Source organism: Rhipicephalus microplus, chromosome 2 (assembly GCF_043290135.1).
Source record: "Rhipicephalus microplus isolate Deutch F79 chromosome 2, USDA_Rmic, whole genome shotgun sequence".
In the NCBI taxonomy this organism is placed as follows: Eukaryota; Metazoa; Arthropoda; class Arachnida; order Ixodida; family Ixodidae; genus Rhipicephalus; species Rhipicephalus microplus.
Genome location: NC_134701.1, coordinates 235,238,735 through 235,255,081, shown reverse-complemented (window position 1 = coordinate 235,255,081; position 16,347 = coordinate 235,238,735). Strand labels below are relative to the sequence as shown.

Sequence of the window (16,347 nt, the reverse complement as noted above, 5' to 3'; positions counted from 1 at the left end):
GGAGGGGGGTGTGGCACGGTGCAGGCTGGCCCTGCGCCTCAGCACGTCGGTGCTTGCACCACGAGTCTGGGCCTGCAGGACAGAACTTGTGACTTCCAGCACCGTCTGTTGAGCACGAGTGCAAACATGAGGCCCATATGGCAGTGTACATCTTGTGGACATTTCCCCGATTGTTCACAATGGCCACCTGAAAGTAAGTTTGAAGCTTCTGGATGGTGGTCTCCTTCAGCTTCTCCCCTCGTGGAAGTGGCGTTGGCAGCTTCCGCAGGCCGGTGCCCAGACGTTTCGCCACGTGGTTGGTGCACTCCTCTTTTTCAATTGGAGTGTCAGGGTACACGTTGGCATCACAGACCCCGTTGTAGGCCTTGCTGTCTCCATCGCTTAGGAAGATGGTGAACCGCAGGGGTGTCTCATAGTCCACAGTCCTCTGCCAAATGCGCACTGCAGCTTCGGCCTCCATGGCATGCGAAGAACAGTCGCAATTCTTCTCACAAACGGGATGATGAAACGCCTGCCATGTTTCTTCATCGCCTCCCATGTCGTTATGCAAACTGCACGCCAGGCAGAAGTTGGAAAGCACTTCATAGTCCAGGCACAAACCAGTGTCCAAGGACACTACAGTTCCCACACCATTGTGGCTTTTGTGGCCTCTTTTTTGCCATGTGCCGTCAAACATGACTGGCACGTCACTGTTACCAGCCACCTCTTTGGTGACGCTGCGTGCCCTTTGCATGTTTTCACAGACAGCCTTCACTGCCGCACTGTGAATCTTTTTGCCGATAGCATGGAAGGTCTTATGGTGCATAGGGTTTGGCAATCCAACTACTGCACAAAATCGTGAAAGTTGCTCATGCCCGATACCGACGGCACGCGCTGCAAGCACCACTTTCAGGTTCACGGCAAAGGCGTCACGCGAACTCCCGCTGTCGTAGCTTCTGCTTGCACCGCGGCCGCCATCTGACGCGACCCGCTTCGACGAGTACGCGGACGAAAGGATGCTCTCCGAGCACTCCGCATTCTCGCAGTGTAGCTCCAGAAACGCCGAAAGGCCTTTCCGCTTTTTATTCGGTGCCCGAACTGCGAGTTTACTCTCGTGACAAACGGGGCATGCCGCGCCTGCGACGACGGCCGTCAATGCACCCAACTCGCACAGCACTACGCTTTCGGCACGATCGGCATTCGGCCTGACGTCGTTTTCGAATAACGCGATCTTTTTCTGCGATGCACTCACAAAATTCACTGCAGCGTTGATCTCGTCGTCGCAGTTGCCATGGTCGACGTTGCCGTGGTCGATGTTAGGCCTACCGGCCGCTGGCCCGTCGCGGACATTTTCGTTGGCGGTGGCTTTCTTGTACGTCCTCCGCCGCTTCCCTCTGAACTTGTTCTTACTTCTGTATTTCCGATGGTCGGCAACGGCCTTTTTCGGGCTTGCCATCGCACGAAAACAGCGAAAAATAACTCCGGAAAACAGTGAAGCGAACTACGGCAAGAAAACACGGGTGCTGTCAGCCAATGGCGGCCCTGCGTTAGTGGCGCGCGGTTTGAAACGGCGGGAAAAGACTGTTTTTGTTGCTTTTTTTTTAGATTTTTCGTGAACGTACGAGACTTCAAGAACCGGGATCGTGGAGAGTAAGGACAACTCTACACGAGCCAGCGGCCGCAATATGGCGGACAGCTCTCTTCGCGGCCCCGCGAGCACGCGAACAGCAGCCCGTTTTGTGTAAATTTCGTGATGCCGCGCGTCACTGCCGCTCACTCAGACGCGTTTTTCACTGACTTCTGATGCTTATTTCGCTGTGATATTTTCAGATGTCAAAATATAATGTATAAAGATGATAAAGCAACAAAAAACAGAAAAGGTGAAATTTGGAAAAAAAACGCGACTTTTCGACCCGCGTCTCCCCTTAACTGTACAACAAACTCGTATGGCACGAAGTATCGTATTTGCAAGATCGAAGTATTGGTTATATTGAAGCAAATGAAAAAGAGGCTTGCAATAGGCTTAGTGTTGGGAATACGCCCTTATAATGAATTTTCGTATATAATGAACTTATTCTCATGTAAGATGCTACTTTGTTATAACGAGGTTTGAATGTATTTGAGCTTCTCAAAGACACAGTCAACATCCGATTGACAAAGGCCTTTTCATATTTTCAAGGTGTTTCACCCCCATCACACTTGTAATATAGCAAAGCTGCCTTTCAGGCTTTGCAACAGTCGCAACTGTATCAACTCTATGGCCACATTACCTGTGGAACGCTCTGCTTCCTTGGTACACACAATGGGAACGTATCCTTTAATGAACGGTTGTTTTGCGTTTCGAATCTCTAAGGCAGAGCACGTCCACCGTGGTCAGTATGGGGTTGTCTACGTGAGTATGTAGAGACCGAACCTTAGCATGGCAAGGGTAAACTGTGATGAGTCAGCGTCTTTTCGGGGGATTGTAGATACCGCTGCGTCAAGGTGGGTAATCGATGTTGTTCGAGGTGTTAAAACTTGTTGAGCACTGCCTTGTTGAGCTATGGCATTGGCACGGGACAGCTTGTTCCTAATGCTGGACACTGTGGTTAGGTTGTTGTCGAACCACAAGCGGTCGCAAAGCTTGCAGCTGTAGTTTAACTGCGATATAAAAAGTCCTGCGCCTGCATCGCCTCGGGATCCGCCTGCCTGTACGCGCGCTTCATCGCCGCTCCTTGGCTTGGGATCCGCTTGCCTGCGATTCTGTGCCGCTTCAGCTTTTCGGGCTCTAAGCTCAGGATGTGCTTCTCGGGGGCTTCCGTGCAACTATGGCTTCACGAGCTCTCGCATCCGGGTCCTGTCTGCGAGTGCACGCTGCAGCAGCTCTCGGAGCCCTCCGATCCGCCGATTACTTCAAGTGCACAGACCACTAGAGAATGAGGAAGCCCGCGGTCTCCTATCACATCGAACAATTTCAAACAATCTCCACATCGAATGAGATTCGAACTGAGGAGCGCCTCTTAACGGTATCTAATTAAACCAGAGCAGTGCACCTCCATCCAATCAGCTTCGTGCGTAAATGCATCATCTAACATCCCACGCTCGATCACGGGCATCTCCAAGGCATCGAGCGCCAACTAGTTCACAACTATAGTACCAGTGCCCCTAGCGCAATCCAGTGAAACACATTGAAGAGTAAAGGAGGTGGCTACGACAACGCAGGGCTAGCCTATGCCTTAAGGAGCTTTGCCCCTAAAAATATGCCGACTGGATGGGGACAAGTGTGATGGGTGCATTGTGGTGCACTGTGCAGGTTGATCTGGAGTCTCTGCTACCTGAGGGCAACCGCAGCCCCGAGCGTCTGGCAGAGGTTTTAGAAGACCGAGGCTTGGGCTTCCTGCTGCCTCGGTTGCAGGGTGACCTGTGGCGGCAGCTGAAAGCAGATCCCAGTGCTACGGCGTTGTATCGATGGATACGGGATTCTGTTGACTCTCAGCAGCAGACGCAACCTGCCTTTGTGCACGCCTTGGTAACCTGCTTGCTGCGGTATATCCTCGGCCAGACCACCATGCCCCAGCTTCTCAATACCAACCAGGCCAACAATGACTCTACTGACAATAACGAGGTGGGTAACTCTTTTTCTCTTGTGCAGAACAAATTTCCGTGGCAGTGCAAGCTAGAGGGGCACGTTTCTTAGTGCACTAGCTCTTGTGCATGTGCATGATGGTCATTCACTTTTCAGTACTGCATACCGTATTTACTCGCATAATAGGCGCACTTTTTTTTTCCAAAAAATCCAGCTCGAAGTTAGGGGTGCGCCAATTACGCGGGGTAAAATTTTCGAAAATTTTTTCAACTCGGTTCTCTCGCTTTAAATCTGCACACTTGTCAAGTAAAAGGCGACTTTATCGTTTACCAATTACAGTGAAATCCCGTTATAACGAACCTCAGATTAACAATTTTTTCAGATTAACGAATATTTCGGAAATCCCCTTCCAAATGTCCATTGGTTCAATGTAAAAATATTTCACTACTACGAATTTCAGAATAACGAATGTTTCAGAATAACGTATCAAATTTTATCACCCTGGTACCTTAAGGGGAGATGCTCCTCGAAAACACTTTTTCTTTAATATCATACCTAAAGTTATGAAACTTTGGTCATAGACTGAGTTTGTAACGCTGATTCCAAATATGTGCTTAGTTCTTATGTAGCTTTATTAGTTTTTGTGCGAGACACCTCTCAAGAGAAAAATATAGGGCTTTTTGTGCACATCTTTTTTAATAATAAATTTTTGTTTAGAGAAGCCTGCAATAGCTCATTTTGCTGGTTAGGTAAAGTAGTATGTTAGATACTACTTAAAATTTATTCAAATAATTTCTATATTTCTAAAAAAAATCAGGAATACCAAAGGTACATACTTTGTGTGCTGTGAGTCAACATTTTAATTGTTTTCAAAAAATGTATAAGAGATATTTAAAATGCATATAGATATCGACATTCTATACACTTTGAAGAGGCTGTGTGCAAAATTTCATCCAGATCTGACCATTTGAAGTACCTGAAAAGTGGTGCACAAAACGTAAAAAATGCTGAAAAGTACAAATGGAGAAAAATGCTTTTGAAAGTTTCAAACATCTGTATTTTTCAAAAACACGACGAAAGCACATGAAATTTCTTGCAAAAATAGAGCAATATGTCTCAAACACAGCACAGCTGTTCAGAACTCCCCTGGCCCATACGTTTGCCCCTCAGCACCCTCTCGAATGGAGTCCGTGAGACGCGCTCTCTTCACCTGGTTTCGGCGATGGGCTCGAGCTTCAGCGGTATGGCGGACGGACATTTTCTTCATTCTCCTCTGGTCACGGGAGCTTCCCAGGACAACAAGCTCTTCTGGTGGCAGAATACCAAGCTCCTGAAGCACTTGCTCAAAGCTGCCATGACCGCAGTTATACCACAAAACGGCGATGGCAGTTGCAGTTTCCACTACTGTCTTGGACACAAACTTCGTCTTCGGGCATAGTAACCAGATCTTGCTGTTGAGGGACTCTGCTGCATTTTGACGCATCCAGGCGTACTTGTTAGTGTTGTCACATAACGTCTGGAGCACTTCCATTGTGAAAAACAAAAGGAAAAAATCAAGCGCCCTTGAGAAGCGACGCACGTCACTCCGTAGCGCTGCTGCAAGATGGGCACCAGGCTGTCTTACGGGGGAAAACTTCATACGGCGTGCTGGATTTGGCAAAACATCCTTGCCGTACGTTGTTGAGACCCTAAGCAAGGAAAGGATACCATTATCGTCAAATATCAAGTGCATTTTTCCTTCATAAGCAGTGCGAAGTCAAAAACGATACTTACTTGGTAGTACTTGTGGAAGTCTGAGGCGTCTGGTCTGGAGTGTCATCGTCGGAACTCGACTCTGAAACTTCAAAATCGTCACTCGAGTCGTCTGCACTACTCGGATCGAAAAAATCGTCGGTAGAAGCGGCCGAAGTGCTTGCAACAGCAATCGGCTGACGCAGCGGGCGACGGGGAGCGGCGGCCATTCTCACGTAAAACGAAACTGGATTCCATTCAAACTGCACACGAGGGCGCGGCTCAGCGGGCAAAATGTAAACCAAGAAAGGTGAAAATAAAAAGTGGGTTTCCCAGGCTTGCGCTAGATGGCGCTACATGTCCGTGAAACGAGAGTTTTCAATTTTTGCGGGAGATTTGAAATCATCGGAACTCTGTGTCCGATGGCCTATGGGTTCGTAGCGAAAGGGTTAAAGAGCCTATTTTGGTGTTTACTGTTACAATAAAACAAACTAGTTGATAGTCTCGATGCTGTGGTTCGACCATATTCTGGCGTCCTCCGCTATTGTGTGCCTGAAACTGGCATCATAGTTTTGGCACGCAAAGCCCATTCTTGGTTACCGTATTTACTCGATTCTACAGTGCCCTCGATTGTAACGCGCACCCGATTTCCACCGCGAAAAAAAAAAAACAGACATCGATTGCAACGCGCACCCATTTTTCTCGCTGGCCCACACGATCACACCACTCGAAAAAACGACGCCTTTTGGGAGCGTCTTCCATTTAAATATGAGGTACGGGCGAAGCTTGTGCCCATCTGACGTATAACAGAGCATTGCCGTCACTGTAGTTTTACCGTGGACCGATGTCAGCGCGCGAACTTGCTTCGCCCCCTTCTTCTCGACGGTTGTGGTGCAGTAAAGAGGCGTCTGATCGGCATTCCCGATTTGCCCCAGCAGGTAGCCGTTGTTGCGCCACAAGTTTAGGACGAACCTCTGAAAACTGTGAAGCTTTTCATCGTACTCCTCCGCAAAAGTTTTCGCATATGCATGTTCCCCTTCGGAGGGAAAAGCCTTTCCTCTTCATAAAGTTAGTTAGCCAGCACCTGCTCGCTTTAAACTGGCTCCGCATTAGACCTTTTTCTATGACTAATTGCATAGCCCGCACTTGGAGCAGTTCTGTCGTCACGGGCCGCTGTGCCGCTCGCTGCTCAAGCACATACTCGCCGAGTAGCTCTTTAATTTGCGGAAACCGACCCTGCTGTGGTCCACTGAAGCCTTTGCGTGAAGCTTTGCTGTCGACAATCTTCTGCTTTTGTTTCCGCCGGTCCCGCACGCACGTTTCGGGAACACCGAACGACCGCGATGCGGCCCGATTTCCGTCCGTTTCTGCACACGCGATGACTTTTCTTTTAAAAGCGGCATCGTGGTGCACTCGAGTTTTTGGAGTCGGCTCTTCCGCGCCGTCGATGCTAATGCACTACTAGATGACGAACTCCTCAGCACACGTATGAAGTGCCGCATGGGAAACATAGGCAGAAATGGCCGACGCGCCATGCCGACACACGTAGGGGGCGGCCATTTTAGATTTGCCGATGGCAATAGATTGACCGTAATTTTTTTGTTCGTACTCGATTCTAACGCGCATGCGATTTATGAACTTGCTTGACCGGAAAAAAGGTGCGCAGTAGATTCGAGTAATTACGGTAGTTCAGAGGAGGGAGTCTTCTATGCTTGCTTTTTGTATTATATTATTCGTGTCCCCCTCAAGGTGTATCTTAAACAAGTCTGGAAGCTGCCAGGTATACATTAAAAAAAAACATAAAATTGTTTTCAACAAATTTTGAAATTTTCTATATCTTCTGGGGTATTCTTTCATATCTGGGAGTGGCCTGCCCTTTGCATAAATTTTTCTGCTTTGAATTGCCCTTGCAGAGTGCCGTGCAGCAGCAACAGCAGCAGAATGCGGCGGCTCCCGAGCGTGCCCAACTGGACAAAGAGAGGGAGATGCTAGAGCGATACCAGGCCCTGCTACGAGCCTTCCTTGGTGAGCGGCCAGCCTTACAGCTGGCCGCTCTGTACGCTCTACAGACGCTGTGGCATTCGCTGGGCTTCCCCAAGGGCATGCTGCTGCGCTGGTTTGTGCTCCTGTACGACCTGGAGATTGTAGAGGAGGAAGCTTTCCTCAAGTGGAAGGAGGACGTCAACGATGACTACCCGGGCAAGGGCAAAGCCCTCTTCCAGGTGAGTGTGCTTCTCTACTGTTTAGTAGAGCATGCTTAGTCACGCGTCCTTAGTCATGCGTCCTTAGTCATGCTTAGGCATGCTACCGCATGCTTAGTCATGCGTGACTAGTTCAGTGGATGTCTTGGCAATAGGGACTTAAAGCGGAAGTTTGTGGAGCGCAGTGGGTTTACGGCGGCGGTTAAACGTTACGCTAGCTGCCTCGCGGTTAGGTCAGCGGGTGGTGCTTTAGCGGTATGAAGGACATGACTAACCATATAACTTGTGTGAAACTCCACATAGCTATTGCAGTTCTGAATGCAAGGAAAACATGTTTAGAAGAATTCACTCTGGATGTATCCTGTGGGGGTATCGAAGTGGAGAGAACGCCAGGCTGTTGGAGTGAACGGACACAGCAGATGCGGTCGGAACGAACCTAAACAACACACACTTAACTACTTTCAGAACGGCGATATCGTCGGCCGATTTATTATAACATCAATTGTGATCCACACGCTAAACAACCTTGCAAAATATTGCACAACACTCAACATGACAAACAGGCGGTGTCGCTAACGCTCGACTCGCCACAAGGACCCCCGGCAGACAGCCCGCGGTGCCGTGCACTGAGGTCCCATTGCGAGAGACAACCGTTAGTGCCAAACCCCACCAGCCAAAGTGACTTTCTCAACTTTCTCGTGACGCCACCAAGGCTTGCCGCCAGGAGTCAGTGCCAACGCTACCGAATAGACTTTAAGGGAGGACATGCTGTGTGGAGATATTTTCTGTATTTGTGGACCAACATGATGAAAATATACGTGCTTATGTAGTTTCTCCTGCTGATTTCAAATATGAAAAAATTTTTATTGTAGGTCAATTAACTTAGAAGATACACAATGCTGCCACTTTAGTGTTTTTGGAGACAATACAAAAGAAAGGGCTTATCAAAAAGTAAATATTATTGCATAGTTAGACAGTGCAATTAGCAATAAATGCAATGCTGCAAGCGGATTTCAAATTAAAGAAAACTATGCAGATAATGAAAGTTGAGGAGTCATGTCATGGCTATTAAATACAAAGAAATTTACTACCTTCTAAATTTATATAGGTAGCAAATGGAAATTCTGCTCTCAGCACTTTGTAATGCACAGATTGGGCTTTAGGTTGTGGGGTCTCGGCGAGGCGAACGACCGCCTTGGCCACGCCACGCTCTCGGAGTGAACGGACACAGTTGACGCGGTCGGTACCAAGCACACAGCATACATACATTTATTAACTAATTTAGACGACGATATCGTCTGCCGAATGATACACCAATTTCAACTAACACGCTACCATACAAACAACATAACGCAGTGACACACTAAACACACAATAACATGATAAACACACACTAACACACCCAACACATACCCAAGGCGGCGTCGCCAACGCCTGCATTCCACGTGGTACCCCGGCGCGAAGAACGCGGTGCCGACCGCCGAGGACCCACGCTACAGACAACCGTTCGCGGCAGCCGCCACGCGCAGAAGAGGCTCGCTCAACGCTCGCCCGCCACCAAGGCCCGCCTTCCGCCAGGGGCCACCGCCGGCGCTACCACTCTACCAACAGTGGTACTCAAAGCGAACACAACGCCATCTATCGCCTGGCGGTGGTCACCACCAAAATAAAGCCTTGGGGCGAGACACGTGCGCCACGCGGCGCAGACAACTTTACAGGGGGGGGTGCCAGCACCCCCACATTCCCCCAACCTTAAATCAAACGATATCCCAAAATCAAAAATTAGCTACACAAGCTTTAACAAAAAGAAAATGAGATCGCACGACCATAATGTCCTTGCCCCACGACACCGCCGCCAGTCGACACTGCTGCACTGTCCGGCTAGACTTCACCTCAGTACCGGCCCCGCAACAGCAACGTTGTCGTCGGCGCGACGATCCGTCGCTAGCGCCGACACGTCTTCCAGTTGCGACCAGCACTCGCGAGGGCGCCGGACTGCAGGCAGTTGCGCAGCTTCCAGGCATCTCCATCGCCCGACCTCACTACTGGCCAGCGAGGCTGACGATGTGCAGGACAGCCGGCCGTGGATGACATCCCTCCTGCTGAATACATCAACAAAAAACAAAACTCGAAAGAAACAAAGGAGCGCGGCCTAGGGAAGGGAGCTTCAGGCTTTTCGGCTACGTGGTACGGTGGTCAGTACTGCTAGCTAATACATCGGTGGCGGCCGAGACGCCCATCAAAACAAAAAAAATTAACATTCAATAACTCGTGCTCACAAGAAAAAAAAAAGTGAGGGAAGCAGAGCGCAACACCTCAACGCCACGATCCACCTAGTTGTGCCACATGCGACAGGCGGCTGCGTAGAGCCTTAGGCCTAATGGGTCGCACGGCAACAACCGGCATCCACCCAGCACCCAGCCTAGGCGCAGAAGAGGCAGCCGCCAGGAGACGTCCACTCTGAGGTGGCCCTATCGCTCGCCGCACACAGCAGCTTACAGAGCGATCGGCGTCCACCGCCTCGGGCGGTGTCACGACGCCTCGGCGTCAAGCCGCAATACCAGACAGCAACGACGCCTGAGCCCAAAGATATAGAAGCTATTTGCAGAAAATCGGACCACCCACGAGGCTTCCGTACTCACTCGCTTCGGGCCTGGCCTACACACCACGTGCTCTAGGCCTTGCTAACCCCAGGATGCGAACCGCATGGCTCTCGTCCTAATTCAACAACGTTTTTAAAAACTAACAACAACAAAAAATAACAACACTTGCGAGCAAAAAAATAAAAATAAATAGAAAGTCAACCTGCCGACAAATTGAAACGCGTTACAAAACCAATCTCCTCGCTTCTCAACAAAGCACACCACCGACGCTAGCAAAGAAGTCCCCCCTAGGCCTACTCTACTCCGGCTCTAACAAAATCCCTGTACCGAACCGCAAAAACTGTCGTCCGATACTCCAAGAGCTCCACGTTGGGCAGCCAGTGTGGAGTGTCGGCGAGGCGAACGCGCGCATCGCCACGCCACGCTCTTGGAGTGAACGGACACAGCAGACGTGGTCGGTACAAAGCACACAACATACATACATTTATTAACTAATTTAGACGACGATATCGTCCGCCGAATGTTACATCAATTTAATTAACATGCTACAATACAAACAACATAACGCAGGGACACACTAAACACACAATAACATGATAAACACACACTAACACACCCAACACACTAGCACATACCCAAGGCGCGTCGCCAACGCCTGACTTTCCACGCGGGACCCCGGTGCGAAGCCCGCGATGCCGAGCACCGGGGACCCGCGCTACAGACAACCATTCGCGGCAGCCGCCACGCGCAGAAGAGCCTCGCTGAACGCTCGTCCACCACCAAGGCCCGCCTTCCACCAGGGGCCACCGCCGGCGCTACTACTCTACCTACAGTGGTACTCAAAGCGAACACAACGCCATCTATCGCCCGGTGGTGGTCACTACCGAAATAAAGCCTTGGGGCGAGACACGTGCGCCACGCGGCGCAGACAACTTTGCAGGGGGGGGGGGGGTGTCAGCACCCCCACAAGATTAATGAAAAAATTATTGCTCTAGCTGCTCTAGATTGCAAGATAACAACCCGACAAACTAGTAAAGTCACCAAAAAGCATTTATTCAGAAAATAGAAAAAAAAACGTTCATTTACATAACTGCACTTGAAAATGCTCAGTATGCACCGGGCATGTAGTCCTTTTGACGAGTCCCTGTGTGGCGCTTTTTCAGGGATTGGTGCATGTTCTCCGTTGCTTGTCGCTTCTTGACTGATGCCGCCGTGCGCCGTCGATCCATTACAGCCATGCGACTGTGGCTTTGCCAGCTGGGGTTCACGCTCAGCTCTTTCGTAATGCCCTCTGATGCTTTTTTATTGCCTGCATTGAACTTGAGCACTCCTTCTGCTTCAGCTGCCTTCACCGTGAATAGCGAAGCATGTCGCTCCTTTGGTGCCAGCGCCCAGATAATCGAATGCAGGCATTCGTTGTTATTTTGGGTTTTCCCTCGCTTGCATCGTTTTGCAACAGCTTTCTGTCTGTCGAGCACTCATAAATGGGAAGTTAGGCATGGCAGACATGTGGAGGCAGCTTTCGACGATGTTTGGGAATGGCCTCCTCCTTCGCCTTTGCCGCATTTTGTTTGCACCAGGAATTTGGACCAGGGGGGCACAGAATGTGGTTTGCCATATCATTGGACATGATGTGATAAGTGGCCATCACTGCTGTGTGCATAGTATCATCACCACTGTGTGTCTACAGAGCCCAGACCAGGTGGGCACAGAATATGGTTTGCCACATCATTGGACGTGATGTGATGATAAGTGGCCATCACTGCTGTGTGCATAGGATCATCACCACTGTGTGTCTACAGAGCCCACCTATAATAATTGGTGAGCTTGGAGATCAGGTCTCCTGTCAAGCGGCCCTTTCCTCCAAGACTCCCAAGGCCAGGGCCTTTGTGTTTTGCAATGAAGTTGCGCAAAGCAGTGCTTATACGCTTTTGGACATGATTAATGCAGTCCTCTTTTTCCACTGGGATATACCCATAAACCTTATTTTCTTGTAGCGCAAGGTAACTGCGGCTGTCCCCGTCGCAAAGCACCGTGGTGTAGTGCAGGCTGTGCCGCTCAAGCAACCTACTGAAGAGGATGAGGGCAGCCTCAACCTCCATTTCCCCAGTCTTCTTGTCACTGTTTTTCTGACACTGGTGATGTTCCTTTCACGCTGCATAAGAAGGGGCACCTTCCTTTTGGCCCGACTCACATCCAGCACAAAAGTTGCTCAAAACAACGAAGTCCAAGTACCAGCCCGTTGAACAATTCTATGACGTTGCCGAGACCGATATGCGACGAGTGACCGCGAGTCATCCATGACCCATCAAATGACACCGCGATGTTTCCCATGTGGCCTATAATAAGGGGAGACACGGGTATGGGAGGCCGAAAATTTTCCGGAAAACCGATTTTTTGAAGTCTTTTTTTTTTTTCATAATCATTAAGGTCTAAGGAAGCTGTTTCTAAAATATTATAGCCCTGTGATGCGTATTTGTCGAGTTATTGGGTCGCAAAGTCAGTTTGATGACCATTTTCGCTTCCTAAACCACCTCAATAACAGTCATATTCAACGCCGCAGCGTGCGAGAACCGTACCAAGTAGCGCGGCCATTTTGGTCTCATTTTAAAGAGGCATTTTTTCTATTATCTGTTCCTAGCAGAAGAAAATTTTTCGTCTAGCAACAACGCAGCTATCGCGCATAAAGAAAAACTTAATACTCGCACATCATTGGTGCGTTTTTGTCACGTGGGGCAGTTCCCGGTTTCCTATTGGACGCGAAGGGATTCGTCTGCTAGACAGCAGCGTGCAAGCCGCCATTTTGCGTAGAGGCCTAACAACGGCTGTGCATTCGGTGCAATGACAGGCGGTCATCGGAAGTTCCGGAGCGCTCATGCGTTCGGAAAAAGGCGGAAACTGCGTCCGAAAGCCTGCACCTTATCACCAGCGAGACCTTCTGCCGCCGAGAACTCTGAAGAAGCAGGCTGTGCCAGCGCTATCACCGCCGCGGCACCCGCGATCGCGGACGCGATAGCCGCGTCCCAAGATCACACGAGAGCTGTGCGCATCGACACTCCCCTGGTTTTCGACGCTAAAAAAGTGGCCATCGAGTGTCGTGCGAGCGATGTTCTGTTCTGCAAGATCTTTCATCGAAGTCTGCCACAAAACGCAAGCGGTCTTTTTTTTCGAGACTCGTATGGAGCCGCAACGCCTGGTACGCCGTTCACCGTCGTTAGCTCCGAGTTGGTCAACGAACTTCTTCAGTGCATGAAGTGCGGTGTGTGTGGCGGGCCTGACCACGAATATGGCATAGCCGCGAAACTTGTTCTCACATGTGACGAGTGCGGTAAACTGAGGACCATATGTAGCTCGCCGAGAGCAGGGGGGGACGCAGCGCACGGCCCCTTCAAAATTAACGTGCTCGCGGTTCGCGCGGCAATGAGCACAGGAAACGGGCAAACTGCACTCAACGATATTTTTTCCGCCCTAAATATTTCACGGAGAGGCCTGCACACCAAGACATACCAGGATTATGTGAAATTGAAAATGAACCCTGCCGCGCAGAAGGCTGCCGCGCGAGTTATTGACGACTGCGCGAGCACCGTGAAAACGGTGTATTCCGAACTCAACTTGGAAAGCCTGGAAATATCGCCGTTTCCTTTGATGGGACTTGGCTGACCATGGGCCACTCATCCCATATTTGTGTAGGGACAGTGATTGAACTATTCACGGGTTATGTGCTCGACTTCGTCGTCCTATCGAACTTTTGTTTGGGCTGCCAGCTAGGGCCGAAGGAGGACAACCCAAGGTATGCTGAGTGGCTAGCTAGTCACACTTGCCAAAAGAATACCTCCAGTAAGCCAGGACAAATGGAGGTGGAAGCAGCACAAATTTTATTTGGCCGCTCATTGGAGAGACATGGGCTCCGCTACACAACCATGTTGTGTGATGGAGACAGCCGGGCCTTCAACAGTCTGCAGGAGGCACAGGTATATGGCTTCGTGCCAATAGAAAAAGAGGACTGTGTCAACCATGTGCATAAGCGCATGGGCACAGCACTTTGAAACCTCCTGCAAAAACAAAGAGCCGAAGGAAAGCCAAGCCTTGGCGGCAAGGGCAAACTGACAGGCGAGCTGGTCACAAAGCTAACATCATATTATGAATGGGCTTTACAAAGCAACCAAGGAAGCATTGAGGCCATGAATAATGCCTGGGCATGTCTGGGCAACCTTTTATCACGTAGCATCTACTGATGCAAGCCCTCAGCACTCTCACTGCCCAACTGGTGAAGAGTCATGGTGCAAGTACAAAAAGGCTGTTGCCAAGCAGGAGACCCCTCCGAATCATCGCTACAACCTGCCGGAGTATGTGGTTGATGCCTTGCGGCCTATTTACACGCGCCTCTCTTGCAAGAAATTGCTGCAGCGTTGTCAGCGAGGCAAAACACACAACCCAAACGAGAGCCTGCACTCCCTCATCTGGTCGCTTTTTTGGCCGAAGCTGTCGCAAGGTTCAACGCTGCAAAGGGAGAGCAGATGCCGCCATATTGAAGGATGAAGGAGCTGCACCTGCAGCAGTGTGTTGTGGCCGCTGAAAGATGCTCAGAAAAGGACAGTCGCCGACTAGTGGCATCGGAGAAGCATGAGCATGCTGAAAACTTCAAGCATGCCATGAAAAGAAAGCGCACCAAGGAGAATGATGATGACTACAATCCTGGTGGCTTCTGACATGGTTAATACACCGATTCACACCTTTTCTTGTTAAATATAAGTGCTCAGCATGTTCCTAAACTTCTTTTCTCATTTTCTCAAAACATTTTTCATCACACCCTAAGCCATTGCCCACAGTATCTTTTGATGTAGCAGTTGGATTTTGATAATTCTTGCAGCATTTGAAAGTTTATACATTGATTAGTGCAAGAAAACCAAAAAAATGTAATATTTTTATTTACAATAGTGATTTAATTAGCAACAAACTTAAGCAACAGTTTCAGATTTCTAATGAGTATACTTGTTAAGGCCATAACTCTGGTACCATTGAAGCTAAAAATAAAATTATGGTTTTGTTGCACTCCCTGACCTTCGTGGAATGCTGTCATATCAAATTTGTAGCAATATTTTATGATGAAGATGTCAAAAGGCTGGGCAGAATGCAAGTTTATGTAACAGTCAATATTTAAAAATCTAAAAGTGATAGCAAAAAACTAATTGCATATTTGTTTCCAGCTGTGAAAAATACATATTGTATTAAAATTTCAGCTGGAAATACAGAAAATTAAAAAAAAATTTCAGACCAGTGTCTCCCCTTAAGTTTGGCGTAAAGTTTGCGAAGCGACCGCCCTCAGTTGCTCATCAAATAGCGGGCAGCACGATCGACCGCGGGTGCCAACTTCGTCTTCAGGTAGTGTTGCCACGTTTTCGTGTGAAGACGCCGACGGCTGATGCCCATCAACAAGAACACATCATTCAGTGCGGTCTGTCTGTTGCCCATTGCCTGCATGGCATGTGCGGTCAAAACGTTCACAGCAAAAGGTTTCATACGTTCATCGCTATATACACGCGGCAAGCTCCACAACGACGCAGTCTCCCCACAGGTCGAACACGCAAAACGCAACTTCACGGCGAGTCCAAATTCCTGGTCGTCCCGGATAATATGCAATTCTCCGTTGCATGTCTTGCACTTTGCGAATGCCACCAAAGTCCTGTTCATTGTGTCCAAATCTATAATTGTGAACATGGTTCCATCAGGCTGCCGAGCTGCTTCGTCGGCACGTCAACCACGAATGCGCGTTTCTGCTCCGTCGCTGCAGCAGACGACAACTCTGGTAACTTGTCTAGCTCGCTCATCTTCCAAGTCGGATTTCTGCAGAGAGATAGTATCTAGACGCACGCGACCGCTGTTCGAAGGCTGGCGGACTTTGCACAGGCTTCGTGACAACTGATGCAGTAGCTAGGCCTTCCGTGGTAGCGTTGACGACCTTGCCATGGGCCACAGATAGCGTAACATCTCGGGGGGGGGGGGGGGGGGGGGGGGGGGGGGGGGGGTTGCTGTATCACGGAGCGCTTCTTGAAATTCGCGACTAGCGTCCTTCGCACCTTTTTCGCACCAAACTTGTGCCGCGTGCGGAATTCGCACTCAGGATTTGGCATCATGAAACTTCTCCGCTGACACTGAGGCAAAATGGCACGCATGGATGCACGCCTCCATACCCGGAGCAGACGAAGCCAGGAGCCTCCACCAATAGGGAGGCAAGCTCAAGTCACGTGCGCGAAGTAGCGAATAGGAA

General features: G+C 49.6%; 1 protein-coding gene across 3 annotated transcripts in view; it reads left to right on the top strand.

Moving 5' to 3' along the window:
- The window catches only part of NAT1 (N-acetyltransferase 1), a 61,638-nt gene that overhangs the window by 36,225 nt on the left and 9,066 nt on the right, over nucleotides 1-16,347 (top strand). For all 3 annotated transcript variants that reach the window (XM_037421397.2, XM_075877445.1, XM_075877452.1), the window contains 2 exons: nucleotides 3,272-3,583; nucleotides 7,189-7,497. In XM_037421397.2, coding sequence (XP_037277294.2) covers nucleotides 3,272-3,583; nucleotides 7,189-7,497 — 621 coding nt within the window. The remainder of the gene's footprint in view (nucleotides 1-3,271; nucleotides 3,584-7,188; nucleotides 7,498-16,347) is intronic.